This window comes from Astyanax mexicanus, chromosome 12, assembly GCF_023375975.1.
Source record: "Astyanax mexicanus isolate ESR-SI-001 chromosome 12, AstMex3_surface, whole genome shotgun sequence".
Lineage (NCBI taxonomy): Eukaryota > Metazoa > Chordata > Actinopteri > Characiformes > Acestrorhamphidae > Astyanax > Astyanax mexicanus.
Genome location: NC_064419.1, coordinates 43,090,909 through 43,116,446, shown reverse-complemented (window position 1 = coordinate 43,116,446; position 25,538 = coordinate 43,090,909). Strand labels below are relative to the sequence as shown.

Here is a 25,538-nt window from a genome sequence, read left to right as displayed (position 1 = left end):
AGACAGATTTTTTAAAGATTATTAACATTTATATTATAATTTTTGCTGCTATACACAGAATTTTAGCACAAGCATCAAAAAATGCTTGGTCCACTCAGTAGCATCACAGTACTGCGCAGTTGGAGTTCCACTGTATGACTTTTAGCCAGATTTTAACCCTGATTTCCAGTTGAGGTGAGTCTGTGCTAGTTAACTCTAGACTACAGACTCTAGAGTGCAGTTGGAGTGAATATCATCTCAAGAGCTTACCTTGAAGACACAGATACTATACCATGGCCAGCTGCATCACCAGATCTCTGTCTTTTTATATATATATATCATTTTATTACTAATTTTCCCCATTTTCTCCCTAATTTTGCTCGCCCAATGACTCTCCCTATCACTAGAGATGCCCCAACACACCAGGTGGGTGAAGACTAACACATCCTTCATCCGACACATGTGAAGTCAGCCGCCGCTTCTTTTTGAGCTGCTGCTGATGCAGCATTGCTGAGTAGCATCACAGCGCGCTCAGAGGTAAGCGCAGCGACTGGGCTTCAATACATCAGCTCACAGATGCCCAAGGCTGCGGAGAGAGCGCCATCTACCCACCCGGAGGGAGCAAGGCCAACGCCTTCATACAGGAGATATTGATTTCTGGGATTTAGATAATGAAACAAGGTGAATTAAGGGGGACTGGGATATTTTTTTTGGCTTTGTTTCTTACAATGGAACAAACCAGCCAAACAAATAATCCATTTCTGTTACTCTGAAGATTTTAATTTTGCTGTTTCATAGCTAAGAAGAAGAGCATTCACAGAAGAAAATAAATCTATAGCTAAATTGTCCCATTTGACCCTAAATTCATTTCAATTGTTCAATAAAGTGTTTAATGCAGACAAGTGAAAACAGGTTCTTTCTCTGTTTTCACTTGTCTGCATTAAACACTGACATGTCAAAAATCACGGGATAGGACCTGCTACATTCCATGACTTCAGAAACAGAACGTCCCGTCCCCATCTGCACCCACAAGATAACACCTTACAGCTTATACCAGTCTGAGGACATTCCCTAGCTGTCTCCTAAAGTAAAACTTTATGATCAATTTAAATACTGATGTCCAATGACTTTTGGCATGCGGTTATATATAAATAACTACTGACCGTGGAATGCTGAAGAATCTGAAGAAGTGCTGGGAGGAGTTTGTGATGATGTTGATTTATATTCACTGTGAATTTCTAAAAACAAAAAAGGTCATATACACTATGAATCAGATGCCATGACAAAAACAATGTGTAGTTAATACATTTATTGTAAAAACAAAACAAAAAAAAAGCTAATTTTAATCATTTATTGTTTCTGGTAACTTTTATCTTCCTTCCGAATAGCATTACAATCCCACACTTTATTATTTTTAATGGGTGTACATTTAATAAAAACTGAATACAGATAATAATACAGTAAAAAGTGGACAGAGAATACTACATGAACATAAAATAAACTCTGTTAAATCTGTCGTATAATGGTGCTATAGAGATAACATCAACTTAATAATGATTAGCAGTAAATTTTATGTAGATATGAGTAACAATAAAAAAAAAGCAGAAATATTACGTATTGAATGTATTGGATATTTACTGTGAGCTGAAGACCATGTGGGCTTTGCTGTGGTGGAGAGTTCATTGGTTGTGGTGGACGTATCTGAAAAATATAAATACCCATGATGCTGTAGTTTCCTGTCTTAGTGAAGAGGAACAGAAAATATATATCACTTCTATATTCACCAACAAATTTTTACGTTCTGTATGACTGAGGGCCTTCAAGGCCTTCAGAGAGGAGTTGTTGAATTCTGAGACACTTTTTAGCAGCCAAACAAATGATGCAATTCTTTTTCAATGAAGATGTTCTTTTTAATTTTGTCATTTCACAGCTGGAGTTTGGCTTTTTTCTGTTCAGGCAAGAAAATAATCTTTGTATAGGTAACCTATCCTGTTTGACTTTATGTCACCCCAGAAAAAGTCATTTTGGTTTAACTTTTCAATACTGAAAGAACCTGTTTTGTCTGCATTAAAATCTAGGTGTAAACAACCCCCTAAGATGCATTGTAATCTGATTATGACCCAGTTACTTAAACCACATTTTAAAGTATTTAGAGATAGATCTTGTCTATATTTAATACACGTGTAAATAGTATTTAGTATATCCCCTTTTAAAGTGTTTTACACAGGAGAGTAAAATCTGATCTTAGCTGATCACGCATTTTAATGACAAGTGTAAAAAAGTAGATTCAGATACTATTCAAATACAAAACCCCTGGTGTAAACCAGGCCCAAAGTCACTGATAAACTGCTACTTATGCTAGAAACAATTATCAAATAGATACAAAACATGTTTAAGACCCAGGAAACACAAGAATTCAGCAAACAAAGATCAGAAAACAAAAATCAGAAAAATTATTAAAACACAGATAGAAAATCACCAACTTTTAACACCTCCTGAGAACTGTGTGGATGTGTGACTGTATGACTGACCCTGATTTCACACTGGTTTAACATATTAATGTGAAACTGATCATAGTCATAATTAAAAGAAAGCACAGTGGAGACAACAGTAACAAGCTATTTAAAGGTGCCAAACAATGCATTTATTAAGTATTTTAATTATTCATGGTATAAATACTGTCTAAATACTGACATGCTGTCCATGGGTCAGCAGAGGCACAATACTATTTTGGATCAGAATTAAACATGCTATTTTTACTTTTATGGAAGGTTCATGTGTGGAAAAATGAAAAGCTCTACTTTTATTGGTTTTAACCAGTGGGTGTGTTTATGTCATTTTTGTACATCTAAAAATAACAAGTCAGAAATGTTCTGAAACTATTTGAGTTTTTTTATAATTGGCCTTAAATTGGTGTTTTGGTCGCTTCCATGTACCAACCTCTTATTATTCAACTATGGCACAGATATTGCACTCTATGCCCCATTTACTATTTACTCTGCTATTTACTGACAATGCTGATTAGTTAAAATGTTTGTAATGAGTGATGAGGCTATTACCTGTAGAACCAGTAGTCTGAGAGGTTGTGCTTAGGTTGACTTGAGCTGCAGAAAATCATCAAACAAGCACATTTTTACATTTTCAAATTTAATATTGAAGAAAGCATTAAAGCTATACAGGAACACATGCAGAATTATTTTGTAAACCAAAGGTGTCAAACAAACCAGAATATATTTTTATATTTTAGATTCTTTTAAGTACCACAATTAGTTTTGATGACAGGTTTTGTATTTCTCTGTGGCTTCATGATAATCAATGTTATTGTGGCAAGAACTGCTCAACTATGTAAGTAAAAAAATACTCAAAAAATAGAGGTCAGTTTAGGAAGAGTAAGGTATCCTCAGATACAGTCACAAAGACCATCAAACACGCTATGATGAAACTGGCTCTCATCAGAGATATCACTTACCAGCCCTAGAAACTGTAAGTTAACATCACCCCAGATAAGAGCACCTAAATGCTTCACAGAGTATTTTGTTTTGTTTAACACTTTTAAGTTATTTTGTAATTCCTTTATAGTCTGGATCACTTCACTATTCACTTACAATGTAGGAAAAAATAATGAAATAAAAATATAGAATGAGAAGAGGTGTCCAAAACCGAGATAAAAAAGATAATTTTTTTACCTCAGTTCTAACTGTCACATCTATGCCTTTACAGTAAGTGTTTCTACATACAGCACGAGTAGATTTTAATAATAACTATATATGTATACAAAGACATGCCAAATGTCATGAGATAGCAGTGTGTAAACAGGTTATGAAATGCTACATTAGCTGAGTTTCAGTGAGGTTTAATAGTGAGTGCAGATGGATGGGAAGTTCCATTTCTGAAGTTGTGTGTGTGTGTATGTGTGTGTTTGTGTGTGTGTGTGGGGGGGGGGGTTAACATTCTTCCATCCACAGTGTCGAGATGTTCTATGCTTACCTTTCTTTACAGAGATTTCTACTTTAGTGAGTTTGTCTGGTCCCCATTCATACACTCCACAATAATAAACTCCAGAGTCTGTTAATCTGAGGTTTTTGATGGTGACAGAAACACTCAGTGCAGTCACAGTGTTTATTATAGAGTATCTGCCTTTAGAAACAACAATATCAGCTTTCTGAGTTTCAATTAAAACATCAGAATATCTGCACGGATCACGACAGAAGTACTGTTTTGAGTATTGGTGTGAAACTCTATAACTGCAGTTGATTTCCACACTGCCTCCTTCTGTTCCAGTGAACACAGCTACAGTTTTCGTCTGCACAGCCAAACCCATCAGAACTAGAACACAATCAGAACAGAAGCATTACAAACTGCAGCTCAACCCTCCAGAGCTGTTAAACACCATCAGCTATAATAACAGAGGATAAAATATAGTTCATAGGTCATTAATATGAATATTTTATATTTTGCTCCTAATATTTACATTTAGTCATTTCAACAGTGGTTGACATTCAGAATGTAAATGTAATTGGTTACTGTAGCAGTAGTTTTAGTTTCAGTTTTTTTTTATATCTGTACTTTTTTCAGATTTTTCAGATTCAGAAGTATTTAAATTTTGAGTTACTTTATTCCTTTAACTCCACTGTATTTTAAACTCAAATATTGTACTTTTTATTACACTAAATTATAAATTCAAATATTGTACTTTTTATTCCACTACATTTTAAACTCAAATACTTTACTTTAATTCAAATATATTTCAAAGTCAAGTATCTTAATCTAACTCAAATACATTTCAAATTCAAATATTGTACTTTATATTCCACTACATTTCAAACTTAAATATTTTGCTGTAACTCAAATATATTTCAAACTCAAATATTGTATTCTAACTCAAATACATTTCAAACTTAAGTATCTTACTCTAACTCAAATACATTTCAAACTCAAATATCTTACTTTACCTCAACTATATTTTAAACTTAAATATTGTAATTTTTATTCCACTACATTTCAAACTTAAATATTTTACAATAACTCAAATACATTTCAAACACAAATATATTACTTTAACTCAAATACATTTTAAACTCAAACGTCTTAATTTACATTAACTACATTTCAAACTCAAATACTTTTTATTCCACTACGTTTCAAACTAAAATATTTGATTTTAACTCCACTACATTCCAAACGTAAATATCTTACTCTAACTCCTACACATTAAACTCAAATGTCTTACTTTAACTCCACTACATTTCAAACTCAAATATTTTTTTTTAAAATAAAAACCTATTAAAACCAAAGAAGTGCAAAGCAGACACCAATCAGGAAGCAGGTTCCTGTTGGAGATACAGTAGCAACGCAGCGCAGCGTACGGTTCAGCATCACACTGTAAAACCTGATGAGTTAAGTGAACTTGTTGTTTATATGTTTAGAAAAAATGATGATATGCATCTTTATAAGCAATTAAAGGAATTTGTCCACCACTACATTTTAAACTTAAAAAAAAAATAAAACATTATTAAATTGATTTAAAAAAAAATGATGTACCTTGGAAAATCAGCAGAAATCTCAGATAGGATTTCATTTTTCTCCGGGCATCACTGAAGATCTTCCTAGATAAATTTAAACACAGATCAGGCCAGATCAGAACTCAGCATGTGTCTGTGTGTCCCGCCTAAACTCTGAGCTGCAGATCTCTGAGATGAACACCAGCAATTTCCACTAGTTCTTCACAATGAGCTGGAGGAGGAAGCAGTGATGTATTCTCAAAAGGAAGGAAACACTGCAGAGCGGAGAGACCTCTGCTCTCTGGTAGAGCAACACCTCCACACTGCGATTAAACATTAGCCCTGCACTCATTTCTCCAATATTTTATTCATTAATATGCTTTAAATTCAGTCAATTCACTGCTGAAGTCTGGGAGAGGGGCAAGGTTGGCAAGCACCTCCCTTCAATTCCATATGATTAAAAAATGCAAAAAAGAGACAAAGGCCAAATCCCATTCCTCATTTATACCCCTATCCCTTGTTTTAAAGTGTTAAAAAAAACACTGCTTCATAGATGCAGAAAGATTAGAGCCCAGAAGGACTACAAGACACAAGCAACACTGAGCTTCAGCTAGGGTTAGCTAACATTATTAGAGCTACTTGTAGAGAGAGGTGTGTCGGAATGCTCATTGCTATCTTACACCCCACCAACAGTCTCTTTTCATGCCTTTCACCTGCGTTGTTTAAATAGAAACAGAGCTTGTGAATATACCTATGCTAATGGGTGTATTGGTCTCAAAATGAGGTGTGTTTAGCTGACATAGCAATGTGCCAGTCAGAGTGCACCTGACTCTTAAAGGGAATGGCATGTGACACGCTGATTGGTTTATTACGTTTTACACATAAAACACACCCATGATCAATTAAGAGAATTAGTACATGCCTTTTTCATGGTTTAAGCTGCGCAAGGCATACTTTTCCTGTCGTTACAATAGCAAAGACACCGACATGCTCAAACTCAAGCTGCACAGTGCACAGTTTATGGCTCGATTATAGATCTCTAAAAAATGGCCCTTGAAATCAGACTTACGCATTAAGACTAAAAAAGACTCGACAATTATATTTTTTGACATTTTATACAATTATTAATTTATTTTATATGCATTTTATATACATTAATTTTAATAATATTGTCCACACAGTAACATGTAAGTAAAGCATAAAAAAATATGTTAGATCTATAGCCCATTTAATACTATACATGGGAACCTTGCTACATGACGTACATGACACATTTCTATATAAATCAATGTAGCTTTTCACACGGTCTCTCATGCTGCACAGTGGCTGCAACAAATCTTTTTTTGTGTGTGCACTCTATCAGTTTCTATTTATACTATTAAAAGAAGCCACACTTCCCTTTTTTCTCCAATTAATACATTCAGTTCAGTGTGTATTAAAATTATCCTGCAAGCTACAGTATTAATATATTTAAACAGCTCTTGAAGCTTTTGTTACACTGAGAGGAACTTTCCTCCGAGCTGTGGATCGATTCCTTTCGTCTCTTTTTTCTGAGTGAATAATTGCTATTTGCTGTTGTTTTTCCATTTTACATGGATAAAACATTGAAATAGTGAGGAACAGCAGAAGGAGCTCTTCAGATAAAGTGCTATTCTCATTTCTCTCCAGGCAGGGCAGCACTAGATGAGCGTTTGACTCCACAGAGCTGAGCTTTCAGTGTATTAGCTTGTTATGCTAACTGGCTAGTGTTAGCTAGCGAGCTCTGCCAGTGTGCTTCTTTAGCAGTGCTGTTAGACATGGTGCTCTGCATGAACTCTAGCACTATGGCGTTATGTAAAAAATGCATACCAGTTTTAATTTCCTCTCCAGTATATTGTACAAAAAACTAACTGAGCTATATCTGAAGCTGTTAGAGCTGAAGTATTTAGCCTGTTTAAGTTCCATAACAAAATAATATTTGTCTGCTTTTGTACATAGGAAAAAGTTGTAATGTAATGTAATAATAAAAAATCCTGCCTAAAGCACCACTGATCTAATGAATGAATTACATTAATGAATAGAAACTTTACACAGATTTATAATTAATGTACATTTAATATACTACTAATTAACTACCACTCTTTCTGAGTGGAAAATCTAACTTGGGATATTCCATTTTTTACATTTTTAACATCTGAGTTGGATTAGAATGCAGTATGAGCACTCTGGGTGTAAGTGGTTGTATTCTGGTTGTTCAGATGACTGGAGAACAGGACGGGGGAGCTGAGGTCTTGTAGAGAAAGAGCAGAAGAAAAACCATGTTGGCACAAACCACTCCAAACAGCACGCCGAACACTGCCAGCTCAGCTTTAGACCCTACAGAGGAACAATGAGAGAAGAACAGTAAAATTTAAATGAGACAGATTTTTTAAAGATTATTAATATTAATATTATCATTTTTGAGCGGCACGGTGGCGCAGTGGGTAGCACTTCCGCCTCACAGCAAGACGGCCTGGGTTTGATTCCCTGCTGGGGCACCCCGTGTCTTTCTGTGTGGAGTTTGCATGTCCTGCCCGTGTCTGCGTGGGTTTCCTCCGGATTCTCCGGTTTCCCGGTTTCCCAAAGACGGCACGTTCAGGCTAATTGGAACTTGATTGAAATTGCCCCTTAGGTGTGAGTGTGTGAGTGAATGTGTCTGTTTGTCTGTCTGTGTCTGTCTGCCCTGTGATGGATTGGCGGCCTGTCCAGGGTGTATCCTGCTTTCCGCCTGATGCCTGCTGGGATAGGCTCCAGCCCCATCCCCCCCGCGACCCTTTACAGATAAAGTGGTTGACGATGAGATGAGATGAGATATTATAATTTTTGCTGCTATACACAGAAGTTTTTAGCACAAGCATCAAAAAATGTTTGGTCTACTCACTAGCATCACAGTACTGCGCAGTTGGAGTTCCTCTGTATGACTTTTAGCCAGATTTTAACCCTGATTTCCAGTTGAGGTGAGTCTGTGCTAGTTAGCTAACTCTACACCGCAGACTCTAGAGTGCAGTTGGAGTTAAAAGCATCTCAAGAGCTTACGTTGATGGCACATATACTATACCATGTCCAGCTGCATCACCAGATCTCTGTCCTTTAATATATATATATATATAAAATTTTATTTCTATTTTTTCCCCAATTTTGCTCAGCCAATTACCCAACCCACTCATTAGGACTCCCCCTATCACTAGCGATGCCCCATGGGTGAAGTCTAACACATGCTTCCTCCAACAAATGTGAAGTCAGCCGCCGCTTCTTTTCGAGCTGCTGCTGATGTAGCATTGCTGAGTAGCACCACAGCACGCTCGGAGGTAAGCGCAGCGACTGGGTTCCAATATATCAGCTGTACCCTAAAGTAACACTTCATGATTCATTGAAATACTGATGTCCAATGACATTTGGCATGCGGTTTTATTTATATATATATATATATATATATATATATATATATATATATATATATATATAAAACTACTGACCGTGGAATGCTGAAGAAACTGAAGAAGTTGTGGGTGGAGTTTGTGATGATTTTGTTTCAAATTCACTGTGAATTTCTAAAAAAAAAAAAAAAAAAAGGTCATATACAGTATGAATTAGATGCTGTGACAAAAACAATGTGTAGTAAATACATTCATTTAAAAAAAAAAAGAAAGACAAAAGCTAATTTTAAACATTTATTGTTTCTGGTAACTTTTATCTTCCTTCAGAATAGCATTACAATCCCACACTTTATTATTTTTAATGGGTGTACATTTAATAAAAACTGAATACAGATAATAATACAGTAAAAAGTGGAAAGAGAATACTAGGTGAACATAAAAATAAACTCTGTTAAATCTGTCATATGATGATAATGCTATAGAGATAGCATCAACTTAATAATGACTAGCAGTAGATTTTATGTAGATATGAGTAACAATGACAAAGAAAGCAGAAATATTATTTATTGAATGTATTGGATATTTACTGTGAGCTGAAGAGCAATTGGGCTTTGCTGTGGTGGAGAGTTCATTGGTTGTGGTCAAAGTATCTGAAAAATATAAATACCCAGAATGCTGTAGTTTCTTTTCTTAGTGAAGAGGAACAGAAAATATATATCACTTCTAAAATGACAAGCTCTACTTTTATTAGTTTTAACCAGTGGGTGGGTTTATGTCATTTTTGGACGCCTAAATGTAACGAGTCAGAACTGTTCTGAAACTATTTGGATTTTTATAATTGGCCTTAAATTGGTGTTTTGGTCACTTTCATGTACCAACCTCCTATTATTCAACTATAGCACAGAGTTTGCACTCTATGCCCCTTTTACTATTTACTCTGCTATTTACTGACAATGCTGATTGGTTAAAATGTTTGTAACGAGTGATGAGTGGATGTTACCTGTAGAACCAGTAGTCTGAGGAGTACTGCTTAGGTTGGCTTCAGCTGCAGAAAATCATCAAACAAGCACATTTTTACATTTTTAAATTTAATACTGAAAAAAGCATTAAAGCTATACAGGAACACATGCAGAATTATTTTGTAAACAAAAAGTGTCAAACAAACCAGAATATATTTTTATATTTTAGTACCACAATTAGTTTTAATGACAGATTTTGTATTTCTCTGTGGCTTCATGACCCAGCTAGCAAAGACATCTGGGCCGAATCCGGCTCTCTTCTGGCAGTGTCAGCTGTTTGTCGGGCTCGGCGTCCCGCATCTGGCCCGACATCGGCTGAACGCCGCTGTGTTTTAAAGCTTTGAAGCATAGATAACTTGGATAAACTTTCAATATTACTGAAACTGGAGGGTTTTTTTTTTTTGTTAAAAAAACAATTGAAAACTACCCTAGCTAGTTAAATTCATTAAGCCATTTTTAGTACTAACTGCTATGTTTTATTGCAAAATCCTGCATATATATGAAACATGTCTCAAAATTAAATTAACCCTCTCATGCATGAATTATAATAAACTCAGTCAGGATTTTTTTTCTAAGTGTTTTTATACATCCTTAGGGATGTAAAACAAGGTTTGAAAAAAATATATATTCTATCTTTATTCGATAAAGAAATATTTATCTGTCCACTCAAGTGTACTTCATGCATTTTTTGTTGTAAAAAAAACACAAATGTAATTCAGTTATACAGTTGTAATATGGTATTCTGTTGGAATAGTGGAACTGAGGAGGATATTGTGACACAAGAAAATGTCTCTGAACCGTAGAACCTTATAGAATCTTGATTGTGACTGGTATTATCATACTGTATTCTTGTCAAGTCTCTGAACTGTTAAGTGAGCATATTCTCTTATAGTATTTTATAGCATGTATCATATTTCCTGTCAAATCATGCTTGTTGCTAATTTCTGAGACTATTTTCTATGATGGTTGCCAAAGCATACAGGGCACAAAGCTACAAGACACTGCATGCAGATGTACTTGGTTCTTCGTGTGCTGGCATTTTATACTTTCTTGAGCTGGGGCCAGTGGTTTCCAGGGGCATACTGGATATTGGGGTGCCATTAGTTTCAACAGCCTCATCTCCTTCATCTCCGTTCCTCAGCCTCAACTCCCTCAGTAACATTTCCAGACTCACCTTCACTATCACTGCTTGACCCTACTTCTCTGCTTGCAACTGTCTGTACTGGCAGACATTCCTCAATTAAAGAAGTTGATTTACAGCCAAAACATTAAACAATATGAATTATTTTAAAAACAACACTGGAAGTAATTGACATTGCATTAAAGTTGAAAAATAGCTAATGATGCATGATGTACAATTAAGTGGACAGATGATTAATCTACAATTCCCTCAAATATAAAATAAAAATTTCGAAAATCTTTACATAATATGTCACCTTAGATGTTACTTGATGTAATTATATATTTTTTTACCTGCAGTGATATAATTTTATAAAAGGTAGAAACAAAAATAGCCAAGGTGTTTGGTGGTTTTCCCTGTCTGCCGGCCATCTTGATTTCATTGACTTCTTTTTCCCATTACAATGACCAACCAATGGGATTTTTTTGTATAGGATGATGCAATAGCTTCCACTACAGTGGACTATATGCAGCAGTGCCCAAAATTGCAAGCATATTTAAAGAAAAAACAATTTTAAACAGCTGTACACTGTAGTGACCTCTATGCATGAAAGGGTTAATAATGTGAAGTATTATTTTTGAGAATGGTATTTTTTAATAAAGTTACTTCTGGGTAATTAAGCTGAACTTAATTACCCAGAAGCGGTTTTCCGGACCTAGCCAGAAAACCGCCGAAGGCTAGCTTACATTGTGCATTTAGCACAAAGGATTGATTAAAATTACTTAATATTATTAACCTTGTGCATATATATATATATATATATATATATATATATATATATATATATATATATATATATATATATATATATATATATATATCAAATACAATTTGATATTGGCTAATTTAGAGATGTTTGTTACATTACAGGTTTTGGTTGCACATACATTTATTTATTTATTTATTTATTATTCATGTTTTTTTAGTGTTTCTCTGAAACATTTTCAGAGAATTAAAGAGGGAAATTTACATTGAATACTCAACCAGCCGTTAAATATGGTATTGGGTATAATTTATTAACAGTAAACAAGGATCAATGGGTGTTGGGTGTGATTTATAATTACTAATCATTAATAAGAAGCAATGGGTGTTGGATGTATTTTATTATTAGTAATCATTAATAAGGAGCAATAAGTTTTGTATGTGATGTATTATTACTAATTATTAATAAGGAGTGGTGGCTGTCTTTCATTAATAGAAAACAATAAGGATCAATGGGTGTTGGGTGTGATTATTAGTAATCATTAATAAGTAGCATTGGGTTTAATTTATTATTAATAATCAATAATTAGGAGCAATTGGTAACAGGTCTCATTATTAATCACGCTGCCGCAATCGGCACTATTCATTTGGGCCAGATCCGGAAAGTCATTCAAAACGGACTTGAGCCGAGCCGGACCCATTACTGAAGACGTTTTGCTGGTTTGTTGGAATTGGGCCAGCGCAGCCCCAGCATCATTCAAACACGCGGCCCATAATCGGACCGACGCTGGACGAGTAGGCACGAAATCACCTGCTGGAATCGGCCCTGTTCACTCGGGCCAGCTCCGGGCAGTCATTCAAAACGGACTCGGGCCGAGTCTACTTGCCGGAATCGGACCGATTACTGAGACTTTTTGCCGGTAGGTTGCAATCAGACCAGCGCTGGCCCGGCATCATTCAAACACGCGGCCCATAATCGGACCGATGCTGGACGAGTAGGCACGGAATCACCTTCCGGAATCGGCCCTGTTCACTCGGGCCAGCTCCGGGCAGTCATTCAAAACGGACTCGGGCCGAATCTACTTGCCGGAATCGGACCTACAACTTTTTGCCGGCAAGTTTGGATAGGGCCAGAGCTGGGCCAACTACATTTTGCTAGCTGGGGATAATCAATGTTATTATGACAAGAACTGCTCAACTAAGTAAATAGAAAAATGCTCAAAAAAATGGAGGTCAGTCAAGCCGAAACATTTTAGGAACATTTTAAGAAGAGTACGGTATTCTCAAGTATAGTCACAAAGACCATCAAAAACGCTATGATGAAACTGGCTCTCATCAGAGTTACTACTTACCAGCCCTAGAAACTGCAAGTTAACATCGATCCAGATATGCTTCACAGAGTATTTTGTTTTGTTTTAACACTTTTAAGTTACGACATGATTCCTTAAGTGTTCCTTCATAGTCTGGCTCACTTCACTATTCATTTACAATGTAGTAAAAAAAATAATGAAATAAAAATATAAAATTAGAAGGGGTGTCCAAAACCGAGATAAAAAAGATACAAGGTTTACTTCAGTGCTAACTGACACATCTATGGCTTTACAGTAAGTGTTTCTACATACAGCACGAGTAGATTTCAATAAGAACTATATTTGTATACCCAGACTGTAAGGGGCCACCTGCGCTGTGGTCTTCCCACCACAAGAGGGAGGCCACGCTCTAAGCCAGGTGGTAATCAGCGCGATTAACAACAGCTGATGTGTTGTCACTATCTAAGGGCTTCCTTCCGGTTCCTCTGCACAGAGTCTTGAGTATTTCTTTCAGAAAGCAAGACCACGCCGGTTTTTCTAGCGATCTCCTCAGCGTTGCCAAGTGGCTCTCTATCTTTTCACCTCTATGGGAACAGTGTATACTGGGCTCAGTTCACAGAGGTTCTCTTTATTTCTTCTAGAGCTACCTGCGTCGCTCTAATTCCTCCACCTCGCTGGTCGGGTCACCATGAGGCTGTCTCTCTCCTTCTCTCTCTCTGTACTTTCGTCACAAAAAACAAAAAAAAAACTTTCTATCGTTTCTAGCGACCAAAGGGGGATACCCCTTCACTTCTAACTATGCTTACTTTTTCTCTCTAGCCCTTATTGTTTTTTTCTCACCGTTTTTAAATCATTATTTCTGCTTGGTTTATTTTTTTTCTTTGCTCACTCTCCCGCTTGCTGTGAGTCATTTAGTTGTGTCCGGCGCTGACGTCATCGGCTCATCCCCAGTGGCACAGTGTGTTGGCTGTGTTCACTGCGCCTCAGAGCCCATTCTCGCGGTTGTTTCTTCTCTCACACTTTAGTTTGTGTAATTAATCAGTGTTCTAAACCTTGCCCCCAGTGTTAAAACCCTTACAGTCACCAAGCTCTTATAATCCTCCATAGTGTTGTGGTCTACTCATTAGCCCTTCACACTAATGTTCTGGGTTCAAACCCAGCTCACTGCAATTCTTATTTATTTGCTTTTGAGTTCATCCTGGTGCTATATTCCACTAGGTTAAATAAAAGTCTGAGACAGCTATGTGTATCTTCCCTTCGGGGTAGCTGTCTCCTTACACAGACATGCCAAATGTCATGGGATAGCAGTGTGTAAACAGGTTATGAAATATTATAAGCAGAGTTTCAATGAGGTTTAATAGTGAGTGCAGATGGATGGGATATTTTAGTTGTGTGGGGGTTTTAACATTCCTTTATCCACAGAGTCAAGTTTTTTTCATGCTTACCTTTCTTTACAGAGATTTGTACTTCAGTGAGTGTGTCTGATCCCCACTGGTCCACTCCACAGTAATAAACTCCAGAGTCTGTTAATCTGAGGTTTTTGATGGTGACAGAAACGCTCCGTGTAGGCACAGTGTTCAGTATAGAGTATCTGCCTTTAGAAACAACAATATCAGCTTTCTGAGTTTCAATTAAAACATCAGAATATCTGCACGGAGCACGACAGAAGTACTGTTTTGAGTATTGGTATGAATCTCTATATCTGCAGTAGATTTCCACTCTGCCTCCTTCTGTTCCAGTGAACACAGGTACAGTTTTCGTCTGCACAGCCAAACCCATCAGAACTAGAACACAATCAGAACAGAAGCATTACAAACTGCAGCTCAACCCTCCAGAGCTGTTAAACACCATCAGCTATAATAACAGAGGATAAAATATAGTGATCATTAATATGAATATTTAATATTTTGCTCATAACATTTAAATTTAGTCATTTCAACAGTGGTTGACATTCAGAATGTAAATGTAATGTATGTTACTGTAGCAGTAGTTTTAGTTTTAGTTTTTTTGTATATGTACTTCTTTGAAGTATTTACACTTTTAGTTACTTTATTCCTTACACTCCACAGCATTTTAAACTCAAATATTTTACCTTTTATTCCACTAAATTATAAATTAAGATATTGTACTTTTTATTTCACTACATTTTAAATTTAAATATTTTATTTTAACTTAAATATATTTCAAACTTAAATATGAGTGGGGGTTCGAACCAGCGACCTCCCGCTCATAGTGGCAGAGCAGATCCAACACTAACTGAAAATGTGTGAACACTCCTATACCTTAATGCAAAATTTGCAGAAACTGTGAGAATATTGGAGCTGCATGTGATGGATTATCAGAGATGATGGCTGGCATGCTGTAGCATTAAATATGCGTTACAAACTTTTTCTGTATGTATAGCTAAATAATTATTACCCAAATCAGTCTACATTTATTGTTTCTATATTGACAACTGAACCTGTATGTCATGTTTGACTGAGGGCCTGCAATGCCTTCATACAGGAGATATTGATTTCTGGGATTTAGATAATGAAACAGGGTGAATTAAGGGGGACTGGGATAGTTTTTTGGCTTTGTTCCTGACAATGGAACAAACCAGCCAAACAAATGATCCATTTCTGTTACTCTGAAGATTTTGATTTTGCTGTTTCATAGCTAAGAAGAAGAGCATTCAGAAGAAAATAAACATTGTATAGCTAAATTGTCCCATTTGACCCTAAATTCATTTCAATTGTTCAATAAAGTGTTTAATGCAGACAAGTGAAAACAGGTTCTTTCTCTGTTTTCACTTGTCTGCATTAAAAACTGACATGTAAAAAATCACGGGATAGAAACGAATGTCCCGTCCCCATCTGCACCCACAAGATAACACCTTACAGCTTATACCGGTCTGAGGACATTCCCTAGCTGTCCCCTGAAGTAACAACTAATGATCCATTTAAATGCTGATGTCCAATGACTTTTGGCATGCGGTTATATATAAATAACTACTGACCGTGGAATGCTAAAGAAACGGAAGAAGTGGTGAGTGGAGTTTGTGATGATGTTGAATTATATTCAGTGTGAATTTCTAAAAAAAAAAGTCATGTACAGTATGAATCAGATGCTGTGACAAAAACAATGTGTAGTTGATACATTCATTGTAAAAAAATCTGTTAAATCTGTCGTATAATGGTGCTATAGAGTTGACATCAACTTAATAATAATTAGCAGAAGATTTTATGTAGATATGAGTAACAATGAAAAAGAAAGCAGAAATATTACTTATTGAATGTATTGGATATTTACTGTGAGCTGAAGACCATGTGGGCTTTGCTGTGGTGGAGAGTTCATTGGTTGTGGAGAAAGTTTCTGAAAAATATAAATACACATGATGCTGTAGTTTCCTGTCTTAGTGAAGAGGAACAGAAAATCTTTGTTACTTCTATATTCACCTCCAAACCTTCCCGTACGTTCTGTATGACTGAGGGCCTTCAAGGCCTTTAGAGAGGAGCTGTTGAATTCTGTCATTTCACAGCTGGAGTTTGGCTTTTTTTCTCTTTATGCAAGTAAATAATCTTTGTATAGGTAACCTTTCCTGTTTGACCTAATGTCACCCCAGAAAAAGTCATTTTGGTTTAACTTTTCAATACTGAAAGAACCTGTTATCCCTTGTCTGCATTAAAATCTAGGTGTAAACAACCCCCTAAGATGCATTGTAATCTGATTATGACACAATTACTTTTACAAACAGCATTTAAAAGTATTCAGTATTCTTGTCTACATTTAATACAAGTATAAACAGAATCTTGGCTTCTCCCCTTTAAAGTGTTTTACACAGAAAAGTTAAATCTGATCTTAACTGATTCAGATACTGTCCAAATACAAAACACCTGGTGTAAACAGGCCCAAAGTCACAGTTAAACTGCTACTTATGCTAGAAACAATAATCAGATAGATACAAAGAATGTTAAAGCCCATTTTTAGACACACATTTTATTTGTATAGTACTGAACTTGGTGGTTATGTGAAGAATTCTGCAAAGAAAGAAAAATATGATTAAACACTGCTCAAAAATCCCCAACATGCACTTTTACCACCTCTCTGAGAACTGTGTAGATGTGTGACTGTATGACTGACCCTGATTTCTCACTTGTTTAACACATTAATGTGAAACTGATCATAGTCGCAGTGCAGACTACAGTAACAAGCTTTTAAAAGGTGTCAAACAATGCATTTATTCATGGTATAAATACTGTATAGATACTGACATGCTGTTCATGGGTCAGCAGAGGCACAATACTATTTTAGATTAGAATTAATCATGCTATTTTTACTTTTATGGATAATTCACGTGTGAAAAAATGACAAGCTCTGTTTTAATTGGTTTTAACTAGTGGGTGGGATTATGTCATTTGTGACGCCTAAATGAAACGAGAAATTGGTGTTCTGACAATGACAATGCTGATTGGTTAAAATGTTTGTAATGAGTGATGAGTGGATGTTACCTGTAGAACCAGTAGTCTGAGGGGTTGTGCTTAGGTTGACTTGAGCTGCAGAAAATCATCAAACAAGCACATTTTTACATTTTTTAATTTAATATTGAAGAGAGCATTAAAGCTATACAGGAACACATGCAGAATTATTTTGTAAACAAAAAGTGTCAAACAAACCAGCAGTGTTGTGTCAGTTCACAGCGTTTCTGAACTAGTTCAAGTTCAGTTCATACATGCTCAAAGTGAACAGTTCACGTTCAAAGTTCACAATTTGAATTCTAACCTAGTTCAAAGTTCAGTTTATTTAACTTCTTTTGGTGAGATATTCAAATAAATACTTTTTTTCACACTGCAAGCTAGAAATCACTATACGTTCTTTGAAACTGCTCACTGTAGACATTTGCTCATGACACTGCAATTGTGGGTTTCTTACCAGAAGATGAAACTTGCAGCAGTACAGACAGGCTAGACCAGTTCTATACTTAGTGCAATGAAATCTACCAGCATTTAATTAAAAAAAGAATAGGTAATATGAAATATGTATTGTAGCGCTTTCTCTCACTCTCGTCATTGGTCTGTCATTGGTCTGTCTGTCTCTCTCTCTCTCTCTCTCTCTCTTTCTCACTCCTCCAGCCCTCCACGCTTTCAAAACCATTTCTGTCTGGTGATACATGATTTAAGCGGCACCAGCGAAAATACAGGAGGGAGGAACTTTCTCTTGTTGCAATTCAAAAAAGAAAACAGATGTCACTCAGTTTTCAATGGAAAACAAATTCCAACGTTCATTTACAGGGATGTCTGCCATTCATGACACATACTGTGAACTAATTCACGTTCAAGTTCTTTATAAAAAAAATGTGTTGTGTTCAGTTTAACGTTCACGAAAAAATGAGTGTGTTCAATGAACGCGTTCTTTTGAACTCGTTCGTGCACAACACTGCAAACCAGAATATGTTTTTATATTTTAGATTCTTCACAATTACCACAATTACCACAATTAGTTTTGATGACAGGTTTTGTATTTCTCTGTGGCTTGGTAATCCATGTTATTGTGGCAAGAACTGCTCAACTAAGTAAATAAAAAAATACTCTAAAAAATGGAGGTCAGTCAAGCCGAAACATTTTAGGAACCTTTTAAGAAAAGTATAGTATTCTCAAGTACTGCAACAAAGACCATAAATAACGCTATGATGAAACTGGCTCTGTCATCCACAGTGTCAAGATTTTTTTCATGCTTACCTTTCTTTACAGAGATTTCTACTTTAGTGAGTGTGTCCGATCCCCACTCAGACACGCCACAGTAATAAACTCCAGAGTCTGTTAATCTGAGGTTTTTGATGGTGACAGAAACGCTCTTTGCAGTCACAAAGTTCAGTATAGAGTATCTGCCTTTAGAAACAGGAATATCAGCTTTCTGAGTTTCAATTAAAACATCAGAATATCTGCACGGATCACGACAGAAGTAATGATTTGAGTATATGTATGAATCTTTATATCTGCAGTTGATTTCCACACTGCCTCCTTCTGTTCCAGTGAACACAGCTACAGTTTTCTTCTGCACAGCCAAACCCATCAGAACTAGAACACAATCAGAACAGAAGCATTACAAACTGCAGCTCAACACTCCAGAGCTGTTAAACACCATCAGCTATAATAACAGAGGATAAAATATAGTTCATAGGTCATTAATATGAATATTTTATATTTTGCTCCTAATATTTACATTTAGTCATTTCAACAGTGGTGGACATTCAGAATGTAAATGTAATTGGTTACTGTAGCAGTAGTTTTAGTTTTAGTTTTTTTTTTGTATCTGTACTTTTTTAAAGTATTTAAATTTTGAGTTACTTTATTTCTTTCAAACTCAAATATTTTACTTTTTATTCTACTAAATTATAAATTCAAATATTGTACTTTTTATTTAACTACGTTTCAAACTCAAATATTTTACTTTAACTCAACTACATTTCAAACTTTAATATTGTACTTTTTATTTCATTAAATTATAAATTCAAATATTGTACTTTTTATTTCACTACGTTTCAAACTTAAATAATTTACTTTAATTCAAATATATTTCAAAGTCAAGTATCTTACTCTAACTCAAATACATTTCAAATACAAATATTGTACTTTATATTCCACTACATTTCAAACTCAAATACTTTTCATTCCACTACATTTTAAACTTAAATGTTTTACTGTAACTCAAATACATTTCAAACTCAAATATTTTATTCTAACTCAAATACATTTCAAACTCAAATATCTTTACCTCAAATGTATTTTAAACTCAAATATTGTACTTTTTATTCCACTACATTTCAAACTCAAATATTTTACTTCAATTTAAATATATTTTAAAGTCAAGTATCTTACTCTAACTCAAATACATTTCAAATTCAAATATTGTACTTTTTATACTACTACATTTCAAACTCAAATAATTTTTATTCCACTACATTTCAAACTTAAGTATCTTACTCTAACTCAAATATCTTACTTTACCTAAACTATATTTTAAACTTAAATATTGTCATTTTTATTCTACTACATTTCAAACTTAAATATTTTACACTAACTCAAATACATTTCAAACACAAATATATTACTTTAACTCAAATACATTTTAAACTCAAATGTCTTAATTTACCTTAACTACATTTCAAACTCAAATACTTTTTTCACTACGTTTCAAACTAAAATATTTGATTTTAACTCCACTACATTCCAAACGTAAATATCTTACTCTAACTCCTACACATTAAACTCAAATGTCTTACTTTAACTCCACTACATTTCAAACTCAAATATTTTACTTTAACTTGAAGAGTAACTGTTTATTTTACCTTGAGTGTATTGACAAATATCTTTCAATTATGATTACTTATCTTAGTATCTATAATTACATAATCATTGTGTGAAACCTTGTATTCTATATGCATAACCAATACTCACATTATATTTGATCATTTTTATTACTCACAGTGTATTTTACACGCATTTATATAGAAGATTAACCAATAACCACAATATATTCTTTACATATATAGTAAAACACTGTTTGATCAGGCATGTGACTAACACCAACCTTATTATGACAAATTAACCCACATGATACATAAGGCGTTTACTATTAACCCACCTTTCATTTTCTTTTCTACAACAAACTCCACTATATTTAAAACTAAATTAACTTACTCTAACATTTCAAACTAAATATCTTACTTTACCTCAACCATATTTCAAACTTAAATATTTAACTTTACCTTCACTACATTTAAAACTCTAATATTTTACTCTGACTCCAATACATTTAATAACTTAAAAATCTTACTTTTTATTCTACTACATTTTAAATATCAAATATCTCATTGGAACTCCATTACATTTTAAGCTCAAATATTTTACTTTAACTCAACTACATTTCAAAATCAAAAACTTAACAAAACTCCACTACATTATGCAGAATCTAAATAATTACAAATTACAAGTGCAAAGCAGACACCAATCAGGAAGCAGGTTCCTGTTGGAGATACAGTAGCAACGCAGCGCAGCGTACGGTTCAGCATCACACTGTAAAACCTGATGAGTTAAGTGAACTTGTTGTTTATATGTTTAGAGAAATTAATTATATGTATATTTATATGCAATTAAAGGAATTTGTCCACCACTACATTTTCAACTTTTATAAAATATAACATTATTAAATTGATTTTAAAAAAATGATGTACCTTGGAAAAGCAGCAGAAATCTCAGATAGGATTTCATTTTTCTCCGGGCATCACTGAAGATCTTCCTAGATAAATTTAAACACAGACCAGGCCAGATCAGAACTCAGCATGTGTCTGTGTGTCCCGTCTGAACTCTGAGCTGCAGATCTCTGAGATGAACAACAGCAATTTCTTCTAGTTCTTCACAATGAGCTGGAGGAGGAAGCAGTGATGTATTCTCAAAAGGAAGGAAACACTGCAGAGCGGAGAGACCTCTGCTCTCTGGTAGAGCAACACCTCCACACTGCGATTAAACACTAGCCCTGCACTCATTTCTCCAATATTTTATTAATTAATATGCTTTAAATTCAGTCAGTCACTGCTGAAGTCTAGGAGAGGGGCAAGGTAAGCACCTCCCTCCAATTCCATATGATTAAAAAATGCAAAAGAGGCAAAAAAGAGACAAAGGCCAAATCCCATTTCTCATTTATACCCCTATCCCTTGTTTTAAAGTGTTAAAAAAAACACTGCTTCACTGATAGATGCAGAAAGATTAGAGCCCAGAAGGACTACAAGACACATGCAAAGTTGAGCTTCAGCTAGGGTTAGGTAATATTATCAAAGCTACTTGTAGAGACAGGTGTGTCGGAATGCTCATTGCTATCTTACACCCCACCAACAGTCTATTTACATGTCTTTCACCTGCGTTGTTTAAATAGAAACAGAGCTTGTGAATATACCTTTGCCAATGGGTGTTTTGGTCTCAAAATGAGGTGTGTTTAGCTGACATAGCAATGTGCCAGTCAGAGTGCACCTGACTCTTAAAGGGAATGGCATGTGACATGCTGATTGGTTTATTACATGTTACACATAAAACACATCCATGATTAATTAAGAGAATTAGTACATGCCTTTTTCATGGTTTAAGCTGCGCAAGGCATACTTTTCCTGCCGTTACAATAGCAAAGACACCGACATGCTCAAACTCAAGCTGCACAGTGCACAGTTTATGGCTCGATTATAGATCTCTAAAAAATGGCCCTTAAATCAGACTTACGCATTAAGACTAAAAAAGACTTGACAACGATATTTTTTAACATTTTATACAATTATTTATTTATTTTATATGCATTTTATATACATTAATCATATTATCCACACAGTAACATGTAAGTAAAGCATAAAAAATACGTTAAATCTATAGCCCATTTAATACCATACATGGTAACCATGCTACATGACGTACATGACACATTTCTATATAAATCAATATAGCTTTTCACACGGTCTCTCATGCTGCACAGTGGCTGCAACAAATCTTTTTTTGTGTGTGCACTCTATCAGTTTCTATTTATATTATTAAAAGAAGCCACACTTCCCTTCTTTCTCCAGATAACAAATACATTGAATTCAGTGTTCATTAAAATGATCCTGCAAGCTATAGTATTAATATATTTAAACAGCTCTTGAAGCTTTTGTTACACTGAGAGGAACTTTCCTCCGAGCTGTGGATCGATTCCTTTCATCTCTTTTTTCTGAGGGAATAATTGCTATTTGCTGTTGTTTTTCCATTTTCCTTGGATAAAATATTGAAATAGTGAGGAACAGCAGCAGGAGCTTCTCAGATAAAGTGCTATTCTCATTTCTCTCCAGGCAGGGCAGCACTAGATGAGCGTTTGACTCCACAGAGCTGAGCATTCAGTGTATTAGCTTGTTATGTTGACAGGCTAGCATTAGCTAGCGAGCTCTGCTAGTGTGCTTCTTTAGCAGTGCTGTTAGACACGGTGCTCTGCATGAACTCTAGCACTATGGAATTTTGTGAAAAATGCATACCGGTTTTAATTTCCCCTCCAGTATATTGTACAAAAAGAAACTAACTGAGGTGTATGTGAAGCTGTTAGAGCTGACGTATTTAGCCTGCTTAAGTTCCATAACAAAATAATATTTGCCTGCTTTTATACAGAGGAAAGTGTTGTATTGTTTTGTTTTGTTTTAATTTAATGTAATATTGAAAAATCCTGCCTGAAGCACCACTGATCTGATCTTATATGTGGATAATTCATTTTAATAAATACAAACTTTACACAGATTTATAATTAATGTACATTTAATATACTAATTGGGGCATTCCAGTTTAAATTTGCAACATTTGCAACATTGGATTAGAATGCAGTATGAGCACTCTGGGTGTAAATGGTTGTATTCTGGTTGTTCAGATGACTGGAGCACAAGATGGGGGAGCTGAGGTCTTGTAGAGAAAGAGCAGAAGAAAAACCACGTTGGAACAAACCACTCCAACCAGCACGCCGAACACTGCCAGCTCAGCTTTAGACCCTACAGAGGAACAATAAGAGAAGAACAGTAAAATGTAAATTCTTGGTTGATTTGAAAACTCCTAACTACTTTTTACTGACTTACTAAAGCACAACATTCATAGCCAGGTGTATCCAATCATGAGAAAAGGTATTTAAGGTGGCCAATTGCAAGTTGTTCTCCTATTTGAATCTCCTCTGAAGAGTGGCATCATGGGCTCATCAAAACAACTCTCAAATGATCTAAAAACAAAGATTGTTCAACATAGTTGTTCAGGGGAAGGAGACAAAAAGTTGCCTCAGACATTTAACCTGTCAGTTTCCACTGTGAGGAACATAGTAAGGAAATAGAAGACCACAGGGACAGTTCTTATTAAGCCCAGAAGTGGCAGGCCAAGAAAAATATCAGAAAGGCAGAGAAGAAGAATGGTGAGAGCAGTCAAGGACAATCCACAGACCACCTCCAAAGAGTGGTGTCACTGTGCATCGGTCGACAATACAGCGCACTGTGCACAAGGAGAAGCTCTATGGGAGAGTGATGCGAAGAAGCCATTTCTGCAAGCACGCCACAAACAGAGTCACCTGAGGTATGCAAAAGCAAAAGCACACCTCAGGCGACTTTGTTTGCGGCTTCTTTTGCATCACTCTACCATACAGGAGAGGGGTGCCCAAACTTTTTCATATGACTGTAGCTTTGTATAGCTCTGATCAGTTGCAGACCAGTTACTGACCAATCACAAACAGCATCTGAGAGATTGAGAGATAAAATTTTTACCTGTAAAGACGTTACTCTGGATGATGGTTTCTGGCTCAGGCTCATTTAATGTGTCTAAAATGTATAATCAGAATCACATTAGCTTTTTTTACAGATACAATTAGATAGATGAGAACACAGAGTCTGCTATGACTAAAGGACAGTTTGAAGTCTAAAAACAGACCTAAAGGGGAAGTTTAAAACTAGCCAGTGCATACACAGTCTAGCTTTTAACCAAACAGCATCTGAGAGATTGAGAGATAACAGGTTTACCTGCGAAGACATTACTCTGGATGAAGGTTTCTGGCTCAGGTTCATTTGATGTTTCTAAAATGTACAATCAGAACCAGATCAGCTTTTTTATAGATAAAATGAAATAGATGAGAACACAGAGTCTGCTATGACTCAAGGACAGTTTAAAGTCTAAAATCAGACCTAAAGGGAAAGTTTAAAACTAGCTAGTGCATACAGAGTTTAACTATTCTCCTAATGTCTGAATTACCTTCATTATTGTGTTCATAAAGTAAAACAAGTCTATACTGATTCACAAATGTTTAAAATGTGTTCAATTGATTGGGAAAAAACGATGTATCCTAATGCACTAGCTGTTGACTGTATAGTTTTATAATGCTGTTAAAGAGAAAGTAATAAAATCTATACCTGATTTTGTTGCTTCAACTTTGCTGGTTGTGATCTGGTAGACACTGTGTGTGCTGGACTCTGGAACCAGAGTGAACATGGGTTCTGCTAAAAAAAAAAAAAAAAATTTACCCACAGCACGCTCGAAGGAAAGCGCAGCGGTTCAGCTCTTGTACATCAGCTCACAGATGCCCTGTGCTGCAGACATCACCGTAGGAGTGATGTGGGGAGAGAGCGCCATCTACCCATCCGGAGGGAGCAGGGCCAATTGTGCTCCCTCTGAGCGCCGGCAGGCTGGACCTTTGTTTTATGTACTAATGTCTGTTAACTAATATAGTATTTTTTATTTATCATATTTTTACTTCTATTGGCAACACATCTCTACATGGAATTAAATTATTGGCTTTTTAATTTTACATCAGTTATATTTATTTCACTGAACAGAGCTGTATAAGTGTTTAGTAATGGTTAACAGATGTTAATAATGCTTAACAAAGCAAGTATTGGTTAATTATCGTTTATATTTACAGTTCCTACATGTAAGTTGAATTCCAAC

General features: G+C 35.4%; 1 protein-coding gene across 1 annotated transcript in view; it reads right to left on the bottom strand.

Annotated features, from left to right (window-relative positions):
• LOC111192751 (uncharacterized) overlaps positions 1-25,538 on the bottom strand; it is a 73,029-nt gene that overhangs the window by 35,422 nt on the left and 12,069 nt on the right. Inside the window, exons 3-5 of the mRNA XM_049485870.1 lie at positions 17,577-17,621; positions 16,378-16,440; positions 14,532-14,870 (exon numbers count right to left, since the gene is read on the bottom strand). Of these exons, the coding sequence (XP_049341827.1) occupies positions 14,532-14,870; positions 16,378-16,440; positions 17,577-17,621 (447 nt within the window). The remainder of the gene's footprint in view (positions 1-14,531; positions 14,871-16,377; positions 16,441-17,576; positions 17,622-25,538) is intronic.